This window comes from Sminthopsis crassicaudata, chromosome 3 (assembly GCF_048593235.1).
Source record: "Sminthopsis crassicaudata isolate SCR6 chromosome 3, ASM4859323v1, whole genome shotgun sequence".
Taxonomy (NCBI): Eukaryota; Metazoa; Chordata; class Mammalia; order Dasyuromorphia; family Dasyuridae; genus Sminthopsis; species Sminthopsis crassicaudata.
This window is the reverse complement of record NC_133619.1, coordinates 650,161,594-650,187,535: the sequence shown is the minus strand read 5'-3', so window position 1 is coordinate 650,187,535 and position 25,942 is coordinate 650,161,594. Positions and strand designations below refer to the sequence as shown.

General features: G+C 34.4%; 2 protein-coding genes across 2 annotated transcripts; both read left to right on the top strand.

The window, feature by feature from the left end:
- The first annotated feature begins 387 nt into the window (after window positions 1-387).
- On the top strand, window positions 388-1,326 carry LOC141560042 (olfactory receptor 2AJ1-like). Its single transcript, XM_074297678.1, has one exon. It carries the CDS (start codon window positions 388-390, stop codon window positions 1,324-1,326), a length of 939 nt encoding a protein of 312 aa, XP_074153779.1.
- Window positions 1,327-14,191: 12,865 nt separating this feature from the next.
- On the top strand, window positions 14,192-15,130 carry LOC141560041 (olfactory receptor 2L3-like). Its single transcript, XM_074297677.1, has one exon. The coding sequence runs from the start codon at window positions 14,192-14,194 to the stop codon at window positions 15,128-15,130; it is 939 nt and encodes a 312-aa protein (XP_074153778.1).
- Window positions 15,131-25,942: the final 10,812 nt, after the last annotated feature.

The following is a 25,942-nucleotide window of genomic DNA, read 5'->3' as shown; positions in this document are numbered from 1 at the left end:
AAAGGAGTTGAATTGGGATTGGGAGGAGAGGGGCAGAGATGAGAACTGGACTCTGATGGTTGAGAATAAAGAGAATAAAGAGAAAATAAAAAGTAATAGTGATAGGATAAAAAAAGTGAGAAAGAATATAAAACTATCCAGATGAGCCATTTTGAATTTTTTTTTTCAGCATTTCAGTCAATGAATTGATGTCAAGGTGTCAGTTAATCCCAGTGATTCATTTGATTGATTTTTTTTGAATTCCAACTTGTTGACATAAATAAATGAAATGACTATTGTGACAGTCATAACTTTAAGCTACAAATTCAGTCTTAGGGTTTGTATTTATCCAATCTTCTTTTTCTAAAACTTTTCTTTTGGGCTTTAGGTGGAAAAAGTGAAATACTAATGTGGGAAGAAAAGAATCAAACTTTTGTTAAAGATTTCATCCTTTTAGGATTATTGCATCCAAACCAATATGGATTCTTATTCTTAACACTTATTCTTATTATTTTTATGGTGGCAATTATGGGGAACACAGTCTTGATTCTTGTGATCCGCCTCGACATCCGGCTCCACACTCCAATGTACTTCCTTCTCAGCCACCTCTCCTTCATAGATATATTGCACATCTCCAACATCGTTCCCAAGATGGCCAGTAACTTCATATCAGGCAGGAAATTCATCACATTTGCAAGTTGTGGATTACAGATTTTCCTCTCCCTCATTTTTTTGGGTTCTGAATGCCTTCTTCTTTCAGCCATGTCCTATGATCGCTATGTAGCTATCTGCCACCCACTGCGTTATCCAATCCTCATGAACCATCGGATCAGTGTCCTTCTGGCTGCAGGATGCTGGCTTGTGGGAACCATCAATTCTACAATTCACACAACTTATGTTCTGCACCTCCCTTTTTGTGGCACAAAAGCCATTGACCACTTCTTCTGTGAAGTCCCAGCCATGTTGAAACTCTCCTGTATTGACACATCACATTATGAAGGAGGAGTCTATGTGAGTGCTGTATTCTTCCTTCTCATTCCCTTTTCCATTATTCTTGCTTCTTATGGTCAGATTCTCCGTACTGTGCTTCACATTAAATCTATGGAGGCCCAGAAAAAAGCCTTCTCCACTTGTTCCTCCCATCTGGCTGTGGTTATCATGTATTATGGACCATTTATCTTTACATACATGAGACCAAAGTCCTATCATACTCCAGGACAGGACAAGATCTTGGCTATTTTATATACAATTCTGACTCCCATGCTCAACCCTATCATCTACAGCCTCAGAAATAAAGATGTTTTATGTGCCCTGAAGAAGGTCTTAGGAAAACTCCACAGAAATTAATATTTATATAAAACTATATCCTGTGTCCATGGATGACCTATCATAAATGTGTAGAAAATATTCCATTTATTTGTTAGGCTTATTTGAAGAATTTTGACTTAATTTAGACCAAGAATGATGCTACCGATTTGTATTTCAGTTCTTCAGGAGGATAGTATCACATTTAGAAAGTAGCAACCAAATGTTAAAATAATATTTAAAATATATTTAAAGTTCTGTGATTCATGACAAAAGTCTCATGTCATGGTTTCATTAAAGTTAGTATCAAACTGCATTATTCTTGTTATCATAGGTGGACATTTGTCAATGAATTTCTCAGTAATCAACTTCTCCCTTCTCAGCAGAACTTAATCTCAGACAGCAAACAATTCACACATACAAACACACACACATTCCTCTTTTTTCACTGACAAAAAAGTAGTTTTATCATGAATATCTAGAAAGGTCACTTTGAAGGGTGTGGTTGCAGATGTTCTTGGGTTTTCCCTTTGAACCATTGAAAACAATTAACTAGGATTCTGGATCATCAATAACAAAAATAACAAAAGTCATGTATAATATCAATAGATGCAGAAAAAAATTTTTGATAAAATACAGCACTCATTATTAATTTTAAAAAAATGCTTGAAAGAATAGTTATAAAAGAATTTTTCCTAAAAACAATAAGCATCTCCCTAAAACCATTAACAAGTATTATTTATAATGAGGATATGCTAGAAGCCTTCTCAGTAAGTTCAGAAGCAAAACAAAGATGTCCTTTAACATCTCTATTAAATAATATTGCATTAGAAAGGCAAGCAATAGCGATGAAAGAAGAAAAAGAAATTGAAGCAATCTGATTGGGCAGTGAGATACTAAAACTGTTGCTGTTCCCAAAATATTTGGGAAATCCTAAAAATTGAGCTAAAAAGATAATGGAAACAATTTCAGAAAAGTAGAAGGATATAAAATAAACTTGCATAAATGAGGTACTCCATTTAAAATACTTATAGATAACATAAATTACCTGGGATTATGACTGACAAGACAAACCTAGAAATTATGTGAACATAATTTTAAACATGTTTTATACCAACAAAGCCATATTTAAATAATTGGGGAAATATTAATTGTTCATTGGCTGGCAAAGGCAATAAAGTAAAAATGGCAATTTTATTTAACCTACTCTGTTTTTTCACTGCCATTCCAATTAAATATCAAAATTCTATTTTACTGAGCAATAAATTAATAACAAACTTTTTTTAGAAGAGCAAAAGGACAAGAATGACAAAGAAAATAATGCAAAAATTGCAAAAGAAGGGGATTTATCAGGATTAAATCTTAACCTATATTATAAAATCTTCAGCTATATATAAATTATTTTATACTGGCCGTGAAGTAGAAAAATAAATTAGTAGAACAGATTTGGCATGCAATACACAGGCACAAATGATTACAGTAACCATATGTTTGACAAATGTAAATATTCAAGCTTTTGGAATAAGAACGTATTATTTGGTTAAAAAAAATTTTTGAGAAAGTTGAAAAGCAATCTGGAAGGATTGGACATAAAGCAGTTTTACACCATTTGCCAAAATAAGGTCAAAATGAATGCATAATCTAGATAGAAAGGAAGATATCATAAGAAAATTAGAAAAAACATGAAACATGTTACTATTACTTTTGTATAAAAACAACTTATAAAAAACAAGAGATAGAGAGTATTATGAAGTGTAAAATGGATAATTTTTATTATATTAAATTGAAAGGGTTGGTTTTTTTACAAATAAAATAAATGTAACCAAAATCAAAAGGTAAGCAAAAAATTAGGGAAGAAATTTTTATATAAACAGATTCTCAGATAAAGGTCTCATATGTAAATCATATAAAAAACTGTGTCAAATCTAGAAGAATATAAGTTATTCACCTACTGATAAAGGATCAAAGGATATGACTAGATAGTTTTTCTATGAAGAAATTACAACTATATATATATATACTTATGTAAAATTACTCTAAATTACTTTGATTAGAAAAATTCAAATTAAAACAATTTTGAGATATCTCACACCTATAAGATTGGCTAAAATTATAGAAGAAAGAAATCTACTGTTGCAGGGGATATGAAAAAATGAGATAATAATTCACTGTTGGTGGAACTGTAAAATCCAGCCATTTTGGAGGAAAATCTAGAATTATATCCAATGAGTTATAAAACTATATAGCCTTTGACCAGCAACACTATTAGTAAGACTGTTTCTCAAGGTGAAAAGGGATATTCTAAAATATTTTAGCAATTCTCTTTGTTATGACAAAGAACTGGAAATTGAGGGGGCATCTATCAATTGGGAAATGGCTAAACAAGTTTTATGATTGTGATAGAATACTAGTGTTCTAGAGCTCAATGATTTTAGAAAACTTGAAAAGACTTACATGAGACAGTGAAGAGAAAAATGAGCAGAACTGTGAGAACATTGTACACAGTAATAGCTGTAGTATTCTAAGGACAACTGAATGACTAAGTCATTTTGAGTATTGTAAATATTCAAAATGGCTATAAGGGAACTTATGAAGATGCTATCTACATCCAGAGAAAGAAGTGATAAAGGAAAATTTGTATAGTATGGTTTTACATGATATGTATTCACGCACGCACACACACAGAGAGAGAGAGAGAGAGAGAGAGAGAGAGAGAGAGAGAGAGATGTGTTTGTGTATATTTGGGTCTAGTTTTAGACAATAATCCTGTGTTTGATAGCTTAAAGATAAAGAATTCCCTATTCTATATGTAATTCTGAAAAAAAATTAGAAAGCACTATGGAAGAAATTAGACTTAAACTAATAACACCTTACATCTGGTACAATGATAATTTCACAATGGAACTGTCACCTTGAAATAGAATCATACTATTAAAAACATGAAAGAAAACAGATTATATATACGCTTAACTATAGGCAAGAGCTAGATTATTCACCACAAAAGGTATAGAGGCTATTAGAAAAGGAAGACTAGACAATTTTGATTACATGATATTGGTAAGTTTCAGTACAATCAAAGTTAATGCATCTAAGGATATTAAAGGAAGTGAAAAAAATTAGGGTGGAGGCAATTTTTATTATCAATTTTTTTTCAGTGAAGTATTTGGTATACAAGATAAATAGACTAAACACACACATGCATGCATATATATTTTCATATGCACTTATATACACATGAATATGTACATATATGTTTGTACATACATATGCATAGGACAAAAAGCCATTGAACACAATTACAAAATCACTTTCCACACAAATAAAGTCATATTTAATCTCTTGGGAAAATATCAAGTGCTCATGGGTAGGCTGAGCTAATATAATAAAAATGACAATACTTCCAAATTAATCTACTTATTCAGTGCCATGCCAATCAAACTTTCAAGAAATTACTTCACAGACCTAGGAAAAAATATTAACAAAATTGATCTGGAAGAAGAGATCAAGAATTTCAAGGGAATTAATGAAAAAATGTAAATTAAAGTGATCTATGCCAAACCTAAAACTATATGATAAAGCAGAGGTCATCAAAATCATTTGGTACTGGCTAAGAAATAGAGTAGTCAATTAGTGGAATGGGTTAGGTTCACAGGAGAAAATAGTCAATGACTATAGTAATCTAGTTTTTGACAAACCTAAAGACCTCAGTTTCTGGGATAACAACTCACTATTTGACAAAAATTTCTGGAGAGATTGGAAATTAGTATGGCATAAACTAGGCATTGACCCACACCTAATTCTCTATACCAAGATAAGATCGAAATGGGTTCATAATTTAGACATAAAGAGTGATATTATAAGCAAATTAAGAGGACAAAGGATGGTTTACCTCTCAGTTCTGTCCAGAAGGAAAGAATTTGTGGTAAGAAGAACTCAAGGACATTGTTGAAGGCAAAATGGATAATTTTGATTATATTAAGTTAAAAAGGTGTTTACAAGCAAAACTAACAGAGATGAGATTAGAAGGGAAGCAACAAACTGGGAAAAAATTTACATTCAAGGTTTCTGATAACGGCTTCATTTCTAAAATATTTAGAGAGAATTGACAATAGAATTCAATCTTTCCTCCAATTGATAAATAGTCAAAGAATGTTAGTAGGCAATTTTCAGATGAAGAAATTAATACCATTTCTAGTTATATGAAAAAAATGTTCTAAATCACTATTTATCAGAGAAATGCAAATAATACAACTCTGAGGTACCATTGATTGCATACTTCTCAGATTAGCTAAGATTTCAGGAAAAGATAATGACTAATGTTGGAGGGGATGTGAGAAAACTGGAATACTAATACATTTTGTTGGAGTTGTGAGCTGATCTAACCATTCTGTAGAGCAATTTGGAACTATGCCCAAAGGGCTACCAAACTGTGCATACCCTTTGATCCAGCAGTGGTTTTATTGGGCTTGTATCCTAAAGAGATCATAAAGGAGGGAAAGGGACCCACATGTGCAAAAATGGCACCCTTTTTTGTAATTAATAGCAAAAAACTGGAAACTGAATGGATGCCCATCAGTTGGAGAGTGGCTGAATAAACTATAGTGTATGAATATTATTGTTCTATAAGAAAAAATCAGCAGGATGATTTCAGACAGACCTGGCGAGACTTATATGAACTGATGCTGAGTAAAATGAACAGAACCAGGAGTACATTATACACAGCCACAGCAAGATTATATGATCATCAATTCTGATGGACTTGGCTCTCATCAACAGTGAGATGATTCAGGTCAGTTCCAATGGTCTTACAATGAAGAAAGACCTCTGTACCTACAGAGAGGACAGTGGGACTTGAATTTGGCCATAATATAGTGCTTTCATTCTTTTTGTTGTTGTTTGCTTTTATTTTGTTTTCTTTCTAATTTTTTCCCTTTTTGATCTGATTTTTCTTGTGCAGCATGATATTTGTGGAAATATGTATAGAAGAATTGCATGTTTGACATATTGGATCACTTGCCATCTTGGGGAGAAGAGTAGGGGGAAGGGAAAGAAAACATTTGAACACAAAGTTTTGCAAGAATGAATGTTGAAAATTATCCATGTATATATTTTGAAAATAAAAGGCTTTAATTAAAAAAATAAACTCCCTTTTTTCTCTTCTTCATCTCACATCACTCCCATTGCATATTAAGTCTCAGTTTTATTATTTCAAGTCCCCTCTTCTCAATCCTGTCCATGCCATCCTGACTTCCTTGAAGAAAGGAATGACTCTCAGATGTAAATGTGAGATCATATATGCACAGGAGTCTTTATTCTCCTCAGAAGGAGAATAGATCATCTTTTGCCAAGGTGCAGGAAGTACACCTTAGTGCAGGAAGGAGGTTTTATTTTCAAACCTCTGCCTGAGCCAGGAGTCCATGATTGATATAGATATATAGATATAGATTTAAATTGATATAGATATAGATTGATATAGCTATAGATAGAAAACTGGTGATTCTATATAATATACATGTTGGGGGTCTGAAGGGCAAAAAGAGGATGGATAAAACTGTAAGCATGTTCAGATATACTACAGGCCTTCAAGCAAGGTGAAGGGAGTACTGTACCCTGTCAGAAAAGATGAAGGAAGGAATGAAGATATAAATTTACTTGTGTCTGAGTTTGACTTCCAAGGTATGTATTTGTCAATGTATATGTATGCATTTAAAAGTGGAGGTAGGTAAATGGAGAGGTAGAAGAAGTCAATGTATGTCTGAGTAGAGCATCCTCAGAAATTTTTGGAGAGGAATCACAGTAGTGTTTACTATCTTCAGAGTTGCTCTGGCTCTGGCACTGACCATGGCCATTTCCTTGACTTCTTTGGATCTTCAAATAACAACATAAGACAATTGTATTGAATCTAGAAGATCTAGGAGATCCCAGAAGTCTTGATAATTTGTAGCAGCAGTGAACTCAGTGGTTAGTGAAAGCAGGGAGATTACCATTTCTTCTCCTAGTACCTCCCAGTACAAATGCCATATCAATATGCCCATTTGATTATTGAGTGCCCTGAGAAGCAAAGGGAATTTTAGACAGCTGGGCAATTTCTGTCAGAGTCAAGATTCCTATCTTCTATCTCTGTCTCTCGTGCATCTGCCCTTGGGTCAAACATCTATATTAAATTGAAAAGGAAGGAGCCTTTCATCAGGGATATGCTAATAAATATTTAACCCCATCCCTCAAAAAAAAAAACCCAAAAAACTTCTCAACACAATTCTCATTTTTATCAGTGTTATTAACATTTTGATCACTTTAACTCTAGCCAAACAGCAAATCAATGCCCTGATTTATAGTAATTTGCTGATTTTCGAGGTGTAAATATTCACTGAACATTCAACAATCAGCTGTTGTGATCCAATTTAAAATTGGCTCAAGCACACTTCCAACTTTTAAAATTAAGTGATTAAATTAGATAACTTCTAAATGCTATAACCTACACAGAACTTTTTTTTTCTAACTGTATTTTTCAATGATTGAGTGTCAGTGTATTCCCTCTTGGTCTGTTCTTGGTGAATATACCAGCCAACAATCATCTCCAGAGAGAAGACTATGAACAGATGATGGTATGGTTATACAACAGAGCCAGGGATATACAAATGAATAAGCACAGAAGAAGTGATTGAAGCAGAGATGGGGGCTGTTTGTAGAAATGATCTCTGAGGACTTGAACATTACAATCACTGCAGATGTGTCAGCATACTTGACAGTATCCGAAAACTCATATAAGCTTTTCCAGTTCTGCCTTTTCCTGCAGCAACTGCCATCAGGAATCACATGAGAACCAACTGAACAATAGCCACCTATTAGTCTATTGGTCATCATTATTTGTAAAGGTGAATTGGACCCCAAAACTGGAATCATTGAGATCACATATTTAGAGCTAAAGAACACTTTGAAATCAAGTCCAACTTCCTCATTTAACACATGAGGAAACAAGCTAAGTGAAATTAAGTTTCTTGCCATATATGTGTGTATATGTGTATATATGTATATATAATATGTGTGTAGGTATGTGTGTGTGTGTATATATATATGTAGTATTTTTTCCTTACACAGAAGATTTCTTTCTTAAGTGCCCTTTGATATATAAAGTTGTACCCAACTTAAAGTTGAGAAAACTGAGAGTCAGAGAAGTGTAGAAAGTTGCAGGGGTTGGACTAAAACCCAGAGGTTCGTGTGTTTTGTTATTTCAGATCAATTCTATCCATCACACAATGTCACCCTCTCTGAAATTTCAATTAGACCAAAAGACAAATTCCTAGATATGGAGAAGTAACTAAAAGAGTCTATAGAACCCCTTTCTCTGAGGATCATTTTTAAAAAGTGTATTCTACAAGGTGGAAAAGTCACCTTTGCCAGATCTTTCCCACATAAGGAATATTCATCCATTTGGAGTATTTGCCAAAATGACCTAGTAGATATCTAAAGTCTCAGTGATCAAGATCTCTAGAATCTAGAAATATCTACACCTAAAGATCTCAGTGATCAAGTCTCTAAGAATCACCCACCAACAGTCAAATGAGAAAAAAAAAAGCAAAATCTAACATTTGTAAGGTAAAAGGACCCTCAGAGACCATCTGGCCCAATTTCTTCATTTTACACATAAGAAAACAAAACGTCAGGCAAGGAAAGGGTTTTCCTATGGCACATACAGAGAAGAGAGCCAGCAAGATCCAAACTCAAGTCTTCTTATTCCAAATCCATAATAATGGCAGTATCCAACCTACTATTTCATAGCTGCAGGAATCTTCTGGTGTGGGAACTCCCTCCACCTGCACAAATTAGTACTTTCTACCTAAATAACTGGGGACTCTAATGTGCTGTAAGGCACTGAGTTTAAGAGAGCTAGTCAGATGCAGGATCTAAAGCATGACATCAAGACTGTCCATCCCCTCACTTTTCCATGGATCAATGCTATGCTATTAAGCAGTAGCAGCAGCATTAACTCAAGGTTATAAAATACCTTAAAATAGGCAAAGAAGTTTCTATCCCTTTCTATTCCCTGTGTCCCTAGAACGATTTCCTCTCAATCATGCTATTTCACCTAGGCTACCCCAGATTGCTAGCCTTTATCCTTCCTTATTTTGATGTAAATTACCTAAAACCAATTAAACTGAGAAAATTGTTTTGATACTGTGATTTCTGGTTGCAATTGTAATTATTATTGGGTTGCCCATTAATAAACTACTATATCAAGGCATTCTTTGGGGCAGTGACTAAAGACATTCAAGCACCTTTTGCTATCTAGATATTAATTTATTTCTTGGTTTTCTAGACAGACTGGGACTATCAAGTAATACACAAAGTAGACATGGATATATTCACCTTATCTGTTTGAGGACTTAAGGGCAAAAAAATCAAAAGAATCTTTGTATCCACTGACAAATGCAAATTGGAGATATCTGTATGTCTACTTTCAATATAGGATAATGATGACAACAATAATGAATTAAAAATTAAAAAATAATAATATCAGCATCACTTAAATATGGTGTTTTAAATAAAGTACTTTGAATGCTTATTTTGCTCTTTAAGCTTTAAACAGCCTCATGAACCACTTCTCATGAATAGCAAAACTGAATATGAGTGAGGTAAAATAATTTCCCTAAGACTGCACAGGTACCATTCTTCTGACTCTAGGATTGTTGCCTGTTCTGAGATCTCCATTGGGATCTCATTCATGGAAGGAAAGCTAAATAAATATGAAAAAGTGACAGGGTTTGGCTTCTTCTTTTTTTCTCCCCCTTTTCCTCCTTTCTCTTTGCTAATACTCCTCTTCCCTTCACCAGAATAAGCATCATTTCAAAGGATGGATACATCTCATTCTCAGAAATCAAAAAACTTTAATAAAGCCGAAGGATTCTGTCTTACCAAAGTCTAATATATCTTTAAATGTTTTCCCAGGACAAAAATGCTTGAGCTGAGAGTAGTCCATCCTTTTACAAAGGAAGAAAAAAAGTGCTACAGTATTGAAATATCAAGTAAGGGAGACAAAGAATTTACCTTTCATGACTTAGAAATACCTGGGAAACAGAAAGTATTTCTAAATGCAGATAGGAGAGGCAAGACAGAGAGAAATAGACAAAAAGAACAGAGAGAGATAGAAAAATAGACAGAATCAGAGATGCAGAAAGAGAAATACAGAGAGAAGAGAGACACAGAGAGACAGATCCTGAGAGTCATAGAAATAGAAAAAAAAATAGACTCATAGTGAGAACTATTACCAGAAGGAGTTTGCAAGGAATGGCCTTGTTATTAATCCTGGTCCTTAGACAGTGTCCTGTAAGCAAAGAAATCAAAGCAAATGTATTTATGAATTCAGTGATTTCTGAAGACCAATCAGGTCTGAAGTCTGCTGATTCTTAGAATAAATAAGAGTGGGGATACTGCTCAACCTCAACTCAGCAATTCTCACTGAGAAACTTATTCATTCATTCAACAATTTGTTTTGTAACTTTATTAATTTTAAAGAAATATAAAGTAGAAAAAGAAAAATTCTCTGTTAAAAGCAGAACATAAGGGAGGATTCAAAATAGAAAGCAAATAAATTCCCATTTTAAGAAAGTCTATATAATAAATTGTTCTCTGCTATTTATTTTATTTACTTTATTTGCTTTTATTTACTTTATTATTTTTTCCCTACCTCCCTTCATCCCTGAAGAATGCTGAACTTAAGCATGGATATATTTATGTATGTGTGTGTGTTTATACACATATTAATTCAGATTTATATATATATACACACAATACATACCTTTATGCATACATGTATGTATATACGTACACATATATCCAGATTTATATACCTAATGTAGACATAATTCAAACCTCCATGCATACACATATACATACACATATGCACACAAATAGAAACATACATATAACCATGCATGCATGCATGTGCATATACATACATGTCTATAGTAATATACATATATACACATATGCATTTATGTAAGACTGTACTCTGCTTGTTTGTCTGCTGTTTTCTAATGGTGAATAACACCTTCCTTCATAAGTCTTTCCATATTTATTTAACTCCAACTCATCATTTCCTACACGACAGTGATATTCCAACCTTCACTGTCTAGTTATTTTAAATACTCTAAATCAATCTTTCATGAGTAATTTTGGGTTTGAGTTTATTTTTATTTTCTTTTTAAAGGAGTAGTTATAAATTTGGAGATTTTAGTCAGATTGCAGTCATCCTCTTTTATTCAGAGCATTGTTTGGATTAGGTGACTCAATACCTGTCTTGTATCAGTATGATAACTGCTGGGGAAGAAAAAAATGGAAGGTGCATTCTCAAATATGGAATATGTTTTCAGATCTCAAAATAAGATGCCACCTGGTAACAGGAATATCATACTAACTGATACTCAGATTATATAATGCTATAAATTCTATATGGCTAATTTTCATTTGGAATTTTTTTGCTTCCTTAATGGATCTAGTGACTGATTAATGGATTATATAATTAATGAAAATATACATTCATGTTTGTGCATATATATCTATTATATATCTAGCAAGTACTGAGATACTTACTAGATGTGTGACGCTAGGCAATCATTTAATTGTTCTATGCCTCAGTTTTCCCATCTATAAAAAAGGCATAATGATAGCACCTACCTCCCAGGATTGTTGTAAGGATAAAAATGAGATAATATTTTTACTTCACTTTACAAACCCTGAATGCATGTATAATTATAAAATATATGAAATATATTTTAAAATATACATGTATTTCTTATTTTTAAACTTTGAAATATATGTATGTAATATATATAATATATTAATGTAAATATATGTATGTAATATAGATGTGTATAATATATGACAATCTATATTACATACATATAGAATAATAAATTAAATATAATATATGAATATTTTAATTACATATGTGTGCCTATATGTGTATATGTATAAATCCAATAAGTATGTATGCCTAATGAGATAGTACTATGGGATAAATATGGTAGGGGATGTTGGAGAAATGAAAGGGGAGTTGTGCACTCTCAAGGAAGATACTGTTAAAATATTGCTACTTTGTAGAAGAAAAAACTACAGTATTTAAGGCAATAAGTATATGCTGTAGGTACAGTATGACCTAAGAATGGAAGAAATTAATAGGAAGTAGGATAGTCAGGAAAGCCACTGAGAGGGGCTGAAGCATTTCCTGGTCCCTAAAGGATGATAAGACTACAATGGTGTCTTTCAGAGATAAGATGGCTCAGAGTGTGCTGAAGCCACTTCCCATTATTCATTATTTCGTGTGCACAACTCTGAAATTAGCAGAGGCCACCCAGCAAAGTTTGGTCATTTGTTTTGTTTAGTTGTTTGTTTAGATTTAGTGCAGACTAAATTTAAACTGTCCTGTTTTTCAGAGAGCAGGTTGTTAAACATTTACAAATGTATGAAAGAGAATATTCAAGCTATAAATTGGAGAGGAAATGTCAAATAAATGCTTGAGTTATAGATGCCATAGAATCCAATTCTGTCCTTATAGATATACCTTTAGTGCTGAAAAGATCCACCACCAACCACAGCTTATTAGTTACAAAGCAGTCTTCTTGGTGCATAAACCAGCGTGACTACATTCTATTATGTTCTAGTTCATCAAGCTGGACTGTTTCTTGCTTCTAAAGGGACTCCCAAATCCAGAGTTCTTAGTGCTGTGCCCCTTTTACAAAGTCAAAAATCTTGGCATCTCGGAGCTCGGGGAAGGTCAACACTCAGCTGAATCCAGAAGACCAGGGACTACAAACTCAGATGGAGTTCTATGACTAACAAAGTTTCCATCATGCCCCTGTTGTTGTTGTTGTTGTTGTTGTTGTTGTTGTTGCTGCTGCTGTTGTTGTTGTTGTTGTTGTTGTTGTTTTTACTGGAGAAAGATTGTTGCTGTTAGAGAATCTCACAATCCAGTCCCTGTAAAATGGGTATCCTTAAATTCTTTAGGTTGTTTTAATAATTCTTTTTTTATTTTTGATAATTTTATAAAATGTTAATAATTTTTTACATTTTGTATAATTTGTGGAATTTATAATTCTACAAAGGTGAAGCGAAAAAACCACAGAAAACAATTGAATCGTTTACAGCATCATACATGGATAATGACAATGTCAAGTCTCATCTCTTCCCTTGTTGACACTAATGACAATTATTTAAAATAGGTAATAAGCTGGGATTGATACTAATTGCTGTTTAGTTGTTTTCAGTAATCTCCAACTCTTTGTAACTCTATTTGGTGTTTTCTTGGTTTAAAAAAAAAAAAAAAGGACTTATAGTGGCTGTCCAACTCCTTTTACAGAAGGGGAAACTGAGGCAAATAGTGCAAATGATTTGCCCAAGTTCACAAAGCTAGTCAGTATATGAGGCTGGATTTTAACTTAGACCTTTCTGACTCCAGGTCCAGCACTTTATCCACTGTGGCAGATAGCATATTATGATGATGATAATACTCATAATCATCATTATAATTATCACAACAATTTACAATTACATGGCATTTTAAGGTTTTCAAAGCACTGAACATATGATATCTCAGAAATAACCTTAAGATAGATGCTATTATTCTTTCCATTTTGCAGATGAGGGAACCGAGGAAAAAAGATGGTAAATGACTTTCCCGGAATCACACAGCTAGAAAACATCTGAGGCCAAATTTGAAGTGAGATCTTCCTAGCTCCAAGTCCTGTCCTATCCAAGATACTATATAGCTGCTGAAAATCAAAATAAGAATAAAGAGCCATTGTTGATATATATGAAAAGAGAAGAAATCAAAGGAATTTTGGTTCCACAGTAATTTCTTTCCATTCTCTCACTTGATCCCACAGGAAAACAATTCCAGAAACACCCTCCTATGGAGGAATGGAATCAAACCACTACTGGTTTCTTCTTACTGGGACTGTTTCCCCCAACAAAAGCTGGCCTGCTCCTCTTCCTCCTTATTTTTCTCATCTTCCTAATTGCCTTTTTGGGTAATTCAACCATGATTCTCCTCATCTGGATGGATCGCCACCTCCATACTCCAATGTACTTCCTACTCAGCCAGCTCTCCCTCATGGACCTCATATACATTTGCAGCACATTTCCCAAGATGGCCATCAACTTCCTTTCCGGGGACAATTTCATTTCTTTGGTGGCTTGTGGATTCCAAAGTTTTTGTTTTTTAGTCATAGCAGCTGGTGAAGGATTACTCTTAGCCTCCATGGCTATTGACCGTTATGTAGCCATTTGCCGTCCCCTCCATTATCCTATTCTCATGAACAAGAGAATGTGTTTGCTGATGATTGCCGGGTCCTGGGTCTCTGCATTCATCAATTCCATTTTCCATACAGTGTATGCACTCTGTATGCCCTATTGCAAGTCCAGAGTCATTAACCATTTTTTCTGTGATATCCCTGCCATGGTGCCTCTGGCCTGTATAGATACCTGGGCCTATGAGTACACAGTGCTCTTCAGCACCAACTTGTTTCTTCTGGTCCCTTTCATTGGTATCATGGCTTCCTATGGCCGGGTTCTCTATGCTGTTTCCCACATGCGCTCAACACAGGGGAGGAAGAAAGCTTTCACGACTTGTTCCACCCACCTGACTGTGGTGACATTCTATTATGTCCCATTTGTGTACACATATCTAAGGCCCCCATCTCTGCGCTCCCCAGAAGAGGACAAAAATTTGGCTGTCTTTTACACCATTCTCACTCCTATGCTTAATCCCATCATCTATAGCCTGAGGAATAAAGAGGTTCTGGGAGCTTTCCAGAGAGTCCTTGGAAGATCTTTATCCCAAAAAGAATAGCTGAGCATATAAAGTCACAGCAACAGAATGAAAAGTAATCTTAGAAATTATATGGCCATTATCTTATTGAACCTTTGAGGCTATTGAGGTCTTATAATTCCACCAGTGCAAGATGTCTATATCAAGGAGATTGTTTTCTTAGAAACAAATTAGTATTCATTTAGCATCTACTATACATTAGGCACTGGGCTAAATACTAAGAATGTCAGCTGAATATATAGAGAGGCGAAGATGGCCTTTTCATATTCCCGAGTTAAAATTTCTTATATTGTAGCTTTGAGAATGTAAAAAAAAAAATCACAGAAAAGAAAATTTAACTTCTATAGCCAAGATTTTAGACTAACCAGTAAACTAATATAACTCAAATATTAATCTCCAAACAACCATAAAATAGTATCCCCCAAAATTCCTGGAATATTAGAATGAGCAAAAAAGGTGGAATAAAATAATCTTTTGCCAAAGAAACTTGGAAGATAGCAAAAAAAATTCTGTCTCACTTGAATAAAAAATTACTCCTTACCCTAGCTGCCTTAATGTGACACCAGGAAGAAAAGTTGGCCTAAAAGGCGAATAAGGGAAAAGAAAACATAAGGGACTCAATGGAGCTGAACTGCTTATATTCCTGAGTGAGGAGATGATCCTTGTAAATTAAAAAAAAACTATACTACCAATTATATACTTCATAATATATATCCATTGTATTCAAATTCAATATAATGTTTTATTGGGGAAAGGGAGTGAAACATTAACAACTGGGGGAATCAGAAAAAGTTTTTGTAGCATGTGCTGCTGGAGCTGAGCCTGAGTGAGGGCTTCCTAAAAGCAGAGATAAAGGAGAGCATTCAAGACATGCAAGACAGCTTGGACAAAGGGGAAGAGGTGGGAGATGGGAACTATTTGAGGGATGGGAAGCAACATCAGGAAAGTTTAAGGGGAGAAGAGAAGACATAACAGCTGTCCCATGTATTGCAATAGGAATCTAGTCAGAATAAAATGACAAAGAGATTGTCTTGTGACAATTAGAACTCAGTTGAGAATAATAAATTTACTATGGAGTATCAGCTTGCTTGCACAACTTCCTATAGCACAAATTGAGTAGTGACAGAGAAGATGAAGAGTGGTGACACTCTGGGATTGGGTTTGGCAAGCTATATATAGTGACAGAGCTCAGATGCAAGGGATTTGGAAGTATTTTTACATTTGTGCAGAAGAACCACACATGTTTATCATACATTGGATCACTTGTCATCTAGGGGAGGAGGTGGGGGAAAGGGAAGGAAAAAAATTGAAACAAGATTTTGCAAGGGTAAATATTGAAAACTCTCTATGCATATACTTTGAAAATAAAAAGCTAAAAAAAGGAGTATATTACAATGTGAAGAGAAATGGAGAACTAAAGGATCAAGTTCAGGAAGGCAAAGTAAATGGCATAAAATTCAAGTTAGGTAAAATGTCCTATGTCCAGGTAAAATGAACATAGATCTTAACAGCAATATTTATATAGACTAACAACAACAACCACTAACATTTACTCATTCCTACTATTTGCCAGACACTGTGCCAAGCACTTTACAAATATTATCTCATTTGATCCTCACAACAATCCTAAAAGATAAGGGCTATCATCATCTCTGTGTTACAAATGAGGATATTGAGGCAGATGGGTGAAGTGAATTTTACAGTCACATAACTAGCAAGTGTCTGAAGCAGGATTTGACCTGATCCAAGTCTAGTACTCTTTCCACAAGAGTACCCAGCGAATACTCTGTGTCAAAGAAAATGGTCTGGAAGAGTGCAGATGGAAAGCCTGAAGGTCAGAGCAAGGAAGGTTTGGATTGATCAGAAGTATCCCAGAGTTCTTGAGCTTGAGGATTATGTGGTAGAACACTTAAGGGTGAAAATGAGATCATGGCTATGATTATCCATGAATGCCTGAGATAGAATAAAGGTACAGAACTAAAGAAGTTGATTAACTAGAAAGTCAAAGTTAAACTTGGCTTGTGGAAGGAAAAGTGAGTCACCAGTCCTAACTACATGCTGTGTCACTCTCGATGGCCTTGACACCAACACACTTTCTTTCTATACACCTTATCTCAAGACAAGCTTGATCATCACTTCTCTATTAGCAACATGCTTTCTTTTAGGGGCTGAGTGCCTGGGGTAGAGAATGGAGTAGGGAAAAGTGAGTTAATCAGCCCCAGGAAGAGATTTGGAAGGGATACTCTGGTTCCCAATCAGTGAGATGCCCAAATTTTGAATAGAAGGGGGAGATCATCCTTTGAATGGGAAAAACTATGGAATAGAGGGAATTAGAACCTTCTATAGAAAGGTAGGAAGTGCTGAGTTGCTTTGGAGAGTGACTTCTCTGAAATGCCAGAGACAGGACACAGGTGACTCATTTCTCACAAACCCCCAACTTTTCTTCCTGGTGTCACATTAAGGCAGCTAGGGTAAAGAGTAGAGAAGTCTTAGCTGATAAAAGTCATCTTTACTCCTGTGGGTTTTAATGCTCTGAAAGATGTATTGTTTTTGGAAACAAGATTTGATTTTTTAATAACAATAATAAATTACTTCCAAGATGCAATACATCTTATTTTTAGTCCTCTAATATTTAAGAAACACATGTTGCTAAAAGAAGGTGGAGTGAATCATACAACTATTCTGATCAAGTCCATTACAAATTTATGTCACATAACAGCAACTCGGTCATCATTGTCTCTAGGCGATCCTGTTGTATCAACACACTAGTCCATTCTCTATAGTGATTCTTTCAAGCCTCATCCCTCTTCAAACCTCCTGTGTTTCCTACAAAATTCTCTCAGCTGATTGATAATCTGAACTCATACTTTACTAAAATAATTTTGCCAATTTTTCATTTGCCATGAGCTCCTCTCCTCCCCTTTTCCTCATCTCTTATCACTCAGGTGCCTTCTGCCCCTCTCTCCTTTAGCCATTTCTCACATGAAGACCTTATTCCTTACCAAAACCAACACTTGCTCTTGTTCAGATGATCTCATTCCATGCTTTCTTTACCAACATATTGACCCCTCTGTCTTCCTCACTCTTTCATTTTATTTTCCATCTCTCCCACTTTATTAATTTCCTACTACCTATAAAAATGTACATTGTATTTCCTTCATCCTAAAAAAAAATAAATCCAAAAAGGAAGGTCCTGAGGAAAACAGATGTAGACATTTCTGAGGTACCTTTTAGACTACAGGCTATGATTCTGGCCTGAGTGGAAGCTGCATAAAAGATATCATCCCATTCACAGAAAAGGTGAAATTGAGGTAAAATACAACTAAGTGAAAGATGTGGAGAAAAGAGGAACCAGTTGTCAAGACACCTGCATTTAGCAAATGTTATTTCTCTTTTTCATTAAATAAAAACACAAACTTTTTCCATCTGGCATGATGTTTTATATTGTCTTGATTTCCACTAATCTTGATACTGAGAGACTATAAGCCCCTTCAGAACATGGACTATTTCCTACTTTCTCTTTGTTTCCCCAGCACAATCTTTTCTACACAATGAGGGCTTAGCAAATATTTGTGGGATTGAGTGGACTTTTGTATCCTCTGATTCTATCTTCTCTGACCCTTTCTGTTCTTCCTGCCCACAAAGCTAGAAAAAGAGCTATAGAATAGACTGTAATACCATCAGAGAAATTCAGATATTGTTGGACGACCTGGCACTTCATTTTTCACTGTCAATGGAGCCAGTGGTTGTATTGCATCATCCCCCAGAGATCTGGGCTTACTCTTAAGTTATCCAATTTTAATTTAGTCAGTTTGGCTAAAGGATAACATACTCATTAAATCTGAAGCTAGCACAAAGATGAAATAGTAGCTAACACACTGGATTATAAACCAAAAGGTTTTGATAAGCACACATCATTGATACTCCTAATACTCCTAATTATAGTCTGAATCAGTTTAAAATAACTTTTGAATAAAATAAATAAAAAATAATATAGATAGTAGTAATATGATTTTCAAAGACAATATTAACTCTGAGATACCATTCAGTTTTGGTTTAGTGTCCTCCTTTTTCTTTTTGAACTTTATAGGATATTGGGCTGACCTAATCAGATAAAATGTAATAAGAATAAATTAGAGTTTATATTTGAATAACCAAAAAATAAATCAACTTCATAAGTACAAAATGTGGTAGACATGGGTAGATAGCAGTTGTTATTTTAAAAATTAAAAGGCTAAATGTTTTGGTGGATTAAAATCTCTTTCTGAATCAGCAGTGTGATGTAGCATCCCCCAAAAGCTCATATGACTTTAGGCTATGTGAGGAGGATCACAGCTTTCAGGAATAGGGGAAGTAAAACTCACTCCTTTGGTGGTCTGCACTCATCAGACCCATTCTGGAGTATTGTGCTCTATTGTTTCGTTTGTTTATTTTTCTGGATAGCAAAGTTTAAGAATGACATTGATAAGCAGGAGACCATCCAGAGGAGACAACTAGGACTGGGAAGCACTTTGAGTCCATGTACTATGGTGATCAAATGAAGGAAACTAGGACTGCTACACTAAAGAAGTGAATAATGGAAAGAAAAAGGACATGGGAGCTGTTTGCAAGTATTTGAAAGAATATTGGCTGGTTGATGGATTAAATTTGTTATGTTTGGATGAGAGGGCAGAACCAGGAGCAATTGGAGGACATTGAAAAGAGTCTAATTTGAGTTTCCCATTAAAAGAGGAAAAAACTTCCTAACAATGAAAAATGTTCCAAATTGGAATTCAGTGCCCAAAGAAGTGGTAAGTTGCCTATCCTTGAAAGTTTAAGAAGAGGCTAAATGACCACTTCCCAGACATGCTATATTGAGGATTCCATTTGTATTGTGTATAAATTGTTTCTCATAATTCTTGAATTCTATACAGCTATGCAGTGATGAAAAGATATATCTTTAGAGAGCATTTTGCTTTGGGGGAGGTGGATTTAAAGAAAGTCACTCTCAAATATAAAGATAAGTTCCTTTCTGACTGGTGATGTTATAGGAATCACTGATGACTTATTGGCTTTACTCTTACAAATAGATTAGTCAAATGGTCAGTCAACAGTCATATTTTTCACTGTTTTGTATGATACTTTTTCAGATCATAAAACCTGGTAATGATCTTAGCATTCATAGAATCTAATTCCTTCATTTCAAAGAAGAGGAAATTAAGGCATTATAAAAAGTGTCTTGATACTAAGGTCTAGTCAGAAGAAAGATAGTTCCCTAAGAAGGCTTTTTACCCATCACCTTGAATAAATTAAAGATGTTCATCCCATAAATGCTAAAGCTCATCACAATCTTGTGATCATGACAGATTTGCTGTCCAAACACCAAAATTGTGGGATATAGGAAGGATATAAACATGAGGCAACTCGTCTATGTTAGGAAAAATAGCATGTAATAGGGAGGGGGGAGTGGCAAGATATCTAAGGAAGAATTTTGTTGGATGGATTGTAAATGAAAAAAAGAGGAAAGGTTGGAAACCAATTGATAAATAAGCAAAGAGGGATTAGAGACAGGGAAAATTTCATCATGAGACCCTTCATGTTGAATCAGTCATGGACATGTCAAGGATTTAGACATCATTTGTTCCAGCTCTCTTATTTTTGCATCTAGAGGTAGGGGACAACTAAAGCTCAAAGAAGTCAAGCCTAAGGTCACTTAGCTATCAAAATTAAAGCAATAGCATGTTACTGCACTGGGTGAATTTTCAACAGGAAATTATAGGTGTAGATGTTGTGGGCAGCTAAAAAGACCATCTCTTCTTTCACATCCTGTGTTGTTCCCCAGATCCTTTAGCACGCTGCCACAAGGAACAAGATCAAAACCCACTGAAAAGACTGAAAAAAGAATCAGCAGAGAAATTTCGCTACACCCAGCGAAAGAACTCTGGGAGATGACTATGTACCACTACATAGAATTCCCAATCCCTCTATTTTTGTCCACCTGCATTTTTGATTTCCTTCACAGGCTAATTGTACACTATTTGAAAGTCTGATTCTTTTTGTACAGCAAAACAACTGTTTGGACATGTATACATATATTGTATTTAATTTATACTTTAACATATTTAACATGTATTGGTCAATCTGCCATCTGGGTCGGGGGAAGGAGGGGAAAAAATAAAACAAAAGGTTTGGTAATTGTCAATGTTGTAAAATTACCCATGCATATATCTAGTAAATAAAAACTATTAATAATAAAAAATGCCTCTGATAAATGCCTCATTTCTCAAATATTTAGAGAAGCCAAATTTATACAAATATAAATCATTCTTCAGTGGATGAATGATCAAGGAACCTGAACAGGCAGTTTTCAGATGAAGAAATCAAAGCTATGCCATATGAAAAATATTCTAAATCATTAGTAGTAACAAAAATGAAAAGTAAAACAACTCTGAGATACCTATCTCACACCTATCATATTGGCTAATATGATATAAAAAAATTGATAAATGTTGGAGAGAATATGGAAGAATTGGGACACTAATGCATTGTTGGTGGAGTTGTGAACTGATCCAATCATTCTGGAGAGCATTTTGGAACTATGCCCAAAGAGCTAAAAAAAAGCAAGCATACCTTTTGATCTAGAATTCCACCATTAGGTCTATATACCAAAGTGATCATCAAAAAGGGGAAAGTATTTACAAATACAAAAATATTTATAGCAGTTTTTTGTGGTGAAAAAGAATGGAGATGATGCTCATCAGTTGGGATTTGGCTGAACAAATCATTGTATATGATTATGAAGGAATACTATTATACTATAAGATATGATGAGCAGGCAGATTTCAGAAAAATCTGGAAAAACTTGTACGAACTGATGCAAAATGAATTGAGGAAAACCAGGAGAAAGTTGTACACAGTGACATCAATACTGCATGATGATCACTTGTAAATGACTTCATTTTTTTTTTCAAAAATATAGTGGTCCAAGATAATTACAAAGGACTCATGATAGAAAATGCTATCCACATCAGAGAACAAACTAATGTATTCCAAATGCAGATCAAAGCATACTAGTTTTACTTTATTTTATACCTTTCTTCTCTTTTGAAAACCAAATTGTTTGGGGGGACATTTCTTCACAATATCTACAGATTTTACATGATGGATCATGTATCAAATGGCTTACCCACTTAGGGAGGGGGAAGGAAAAGAGGAAAAACTTAGAACTCATTTTTTAAAAAGTGAATGTCAAGGCAAGAAAGAAGCCAGGTGGTTTCCTGAGTTTTCCCATGTTTTCCTCAAGAACACTAAATCAAGCTTCTAAATGGATGTTGGAGTTACCCACAAAAATTCAGAGAGAAACAATTTTCCAGCTTAAAATAAATTATAAGGAATCAAGGACAGTTCTTTCTTGCTTGAGTAAAAGGGGAGCACAGCCCAACTAAGGCATAGTGTGGTAAACTAAAGAGAGGCTCTTAGCCACAGCACAGGTCAACAGAAGAGATCCTTCATTTCTGATTCAATGGGTCAGTGGCTCATCAAGCTATCTGTGAGGCTTCCTGACCTAGTGTAGAAGGCAAATTACTAGCCACTATCCTCTGTCATGACAGGCCAAGCCAGACTACAGAAGTAGAAAGGGAAAGGGTTAAGAAATGTGAAACTGAAAGAAAGAAGTGTAGATTGAGATAGGTGAGGATCAGAAGCAAAATACTTTGGAGGAGGGAAAGGGTGAAAGGAGAGAGAAACAAATAAATAGGGGGAAATGGGAAGGAGGAAAATATAGGAAATATAAATGTGAACGGGATGAACTATCCCATAAAACAAAAGAGAATAGCAGCCTGAATTAAAAATCCAAACCCTACAATATGTTTTTACAAGTACATTAACCCTTTAAGCAGAGAAATATCCATGGAATAAAAGTAAAAGGCTGAAGCAAAATACCTTATGCTTCAACTAAAATAAAAGCAGGGTTTTCAAATGTTAGATATGAGTTGTGATATTTGTCTTGGTTATCAAAATAAATAGGATCTGAAGATTCAAAATAAATAAATAAATAAATAAATAAAATAAAAGCAGGGGGAAAGGTAAAAATCCTGATCTCAGATCAACCAAAAGCAAAATATTAAAAAGTTAACTGAAGAAAATAATTCACTAAAAAATGGAATCAGACAATTGGAATGCAACTCAATGCAACACTAATAATCAGTCAATATCAAAATTGAAAGAAAAAAAGAAATGAAAATATAAAACACCTCACTGGGGGGGAAATGATCCAGAAAGTAGATCCAGAAGAAATAATTTAAGAATTATTGGACTCCCTAAAAGCCATGATGAAAAAAAAACCCTGGGCAACATTTTCAAGAAATCATCAAGGAAAACTGCCCTGATATTTTAACATAAGAGGATAGAATAGTCATTAAATAATCCACTGATCATTTCCTAAAAGAGACACCAAAATCAAAATTCCAAGGAAAATTGTATCTAAATTCCAGAATTATTCAATTGAGGAGAAAATAATGCAGCCAGCCAGAAAGAAACAATCCAAATATCAAAGATCCACCCAAACTTAGCAGCTTTCACATTAAAGTATTGGTCGGTCTAAAACATTATATTCCACAAGACAAAGAAACTTGGACTACAATCAAATATCAGCTCCTCAAAAAAATGAGCATAATCTTTCAGATGAAAAGATGGACACTCAATGAAATAGTGTTTTTTAATCATTTCTGATAAAAAGATCCGAGCTGAAGAGAGAATTAGATCTAATTAAAAGAGATAAAGAAAGAAATGGCATCTTGCTAAAGGGTATCCCAGATAATGAAGCAATGTTAATACTAAACATATATATGCAAAATGTGATAGCATCCAGATTCTATGGATTTAGAGGAGAAGTTGAGCGAGTTGCAGGAATAAATAGACAGCAAAACTATATTTATGAGGTTCCTATCCTCCATCTCTCAGAACTAGGAAAATCTAACAAAAAACAACTACCAAGAAAGAAAGAAAGAAATTGAAGGGGAAAATAGAATTTTAGAAATGTCAAATATAATAGACTTCTGGAAAAAGTTTAATGGGAATAATAAGGTATGTGCTTTTTTTCAGTGGTACATGGTATGTACACATAAAAACCTCACAATCAAATGCAGAAAGGAAGAAATATCAAATGTATCCTTTTCATATTGTAATGCAATAAAAATTGCATGTGTAAAGGACCATGGAAAAAATAGACCAAAAATTAGCTGTAAATAAATAATCTAATCATAACGATTGAATGAGTTAAGCAACAAATCATAAAAATAATCAATAATTTCATCCAAAAATGATAATAATGACTCAATGTACCAAAACTTATGAAATGTAGCCAAAGCCTCTGAGGCAATTGGGGCTAAGTGACTTGTCCAGGGTCACATAGCTAGGAAGTGTTAAGTTCTGAGGCCAAATTTGAACTCAGGTCCTCCTGACTTCAGAGCTAATTGTCTCCACCAGGTAGCTCCCCCCCAAAGCAGTATTTAAAGGAAATTTTATATATCTAAATGCTTACATGAATAAAATAAAGAGGTGATCAATTAATAGGAAATGCAACTAAAAAAGCTAGCAAAAAAAATTTAAATCCCCAATTAAATACCATATTAGAAATTCTGAAAATCAAAGAAAAGATTAAAAGAATCAAAAGTAAGAAAATTATTGAACTAATAAATGAAACTAAGAGTTGGGTTTTATTTTTTTTAAAGATAAACCTTTGGTTAACTTGATTAGAAAAAAGGAAAAAAGAAAACCAAATTACCAATATCAAAAATGAAAAGGGTGAACTTATCACCAATGAAGAGGGAACTAAAGCAATAATTAAAAGCTATTTGACTGAATTGATAGCATAATTGAAATAAATGAATATTTATAGAATTATAAATTGTCCATATTAACAGAAGAGAATGGAGGCAGATAGCTGGCCTGAGAGATTTCAAGAGCATTTTTGCCGGCACTGTGGCAGGACTCTGGTTGTTTTGCCCATACTCAGATCTGGATAGCAAAGTGGCTGACAGTATGCATTTCTAGCTGCACGAAACCTCTGAAGATTGGGACATTGCATTTTTTTTACCCTGGAAACAGAGCCCGACTTAAACAAAGAGTTAAAAGTCAAGTAATAAGCTGGAGGAATGAGTAAACAGCATAAAAAGATTCTGACCATAGAGAACTACTATGGTGAGAAAGAAGCTCAAAATATACACTCAGAAAATAAAAATAAAAATAAAGTTCCTATATTTAAAACTTCAAAAAAAAAAAATAGAAATTGGTCTCAGTCTATGGAAGACCTCAAAAGTGATTTTGAAAAATCAAGTAAGAAAGATAGAGGAGAAAACATTATATACAATAACAGTAAGATTATATAATGATCCTAGTACTTAACTCTACTCAGCAATACTATGATCCAAGATAGTACCGACATTCCTGGAATGGAAAATGCCATCTGTATCCAGAGAGAGAACTATGGAGACTAAATATGGATTGAAACATATGATTTTGGGGCAGCTAGGTGGTGCAGTGGATAGAGCACCAGCCTTGAATTCAGGAGGACCAGAGTTCAAATCTGGTCTCAGACACTTAACACTTCCTAGCTGTGTGACCCTGGGCAAGTCCCTTACCCCAGCCTCAAAAAAAAAAAAAATTCACCTTTGGGTTTTTGGGGGTTTTTTGCTTTTGCTTATACCTTTTCCCTTTTGTTTTGATTTTTCTTTCATAACATGACTAATATGGAAATATATTTAAAATGCTTGTACATATATAACCTATTTCAGATTTCTTGTCTTAGGGAGGAGAGAGGGAAGGGAGGGAAGAAGAAAAATATTAGAACTTAAA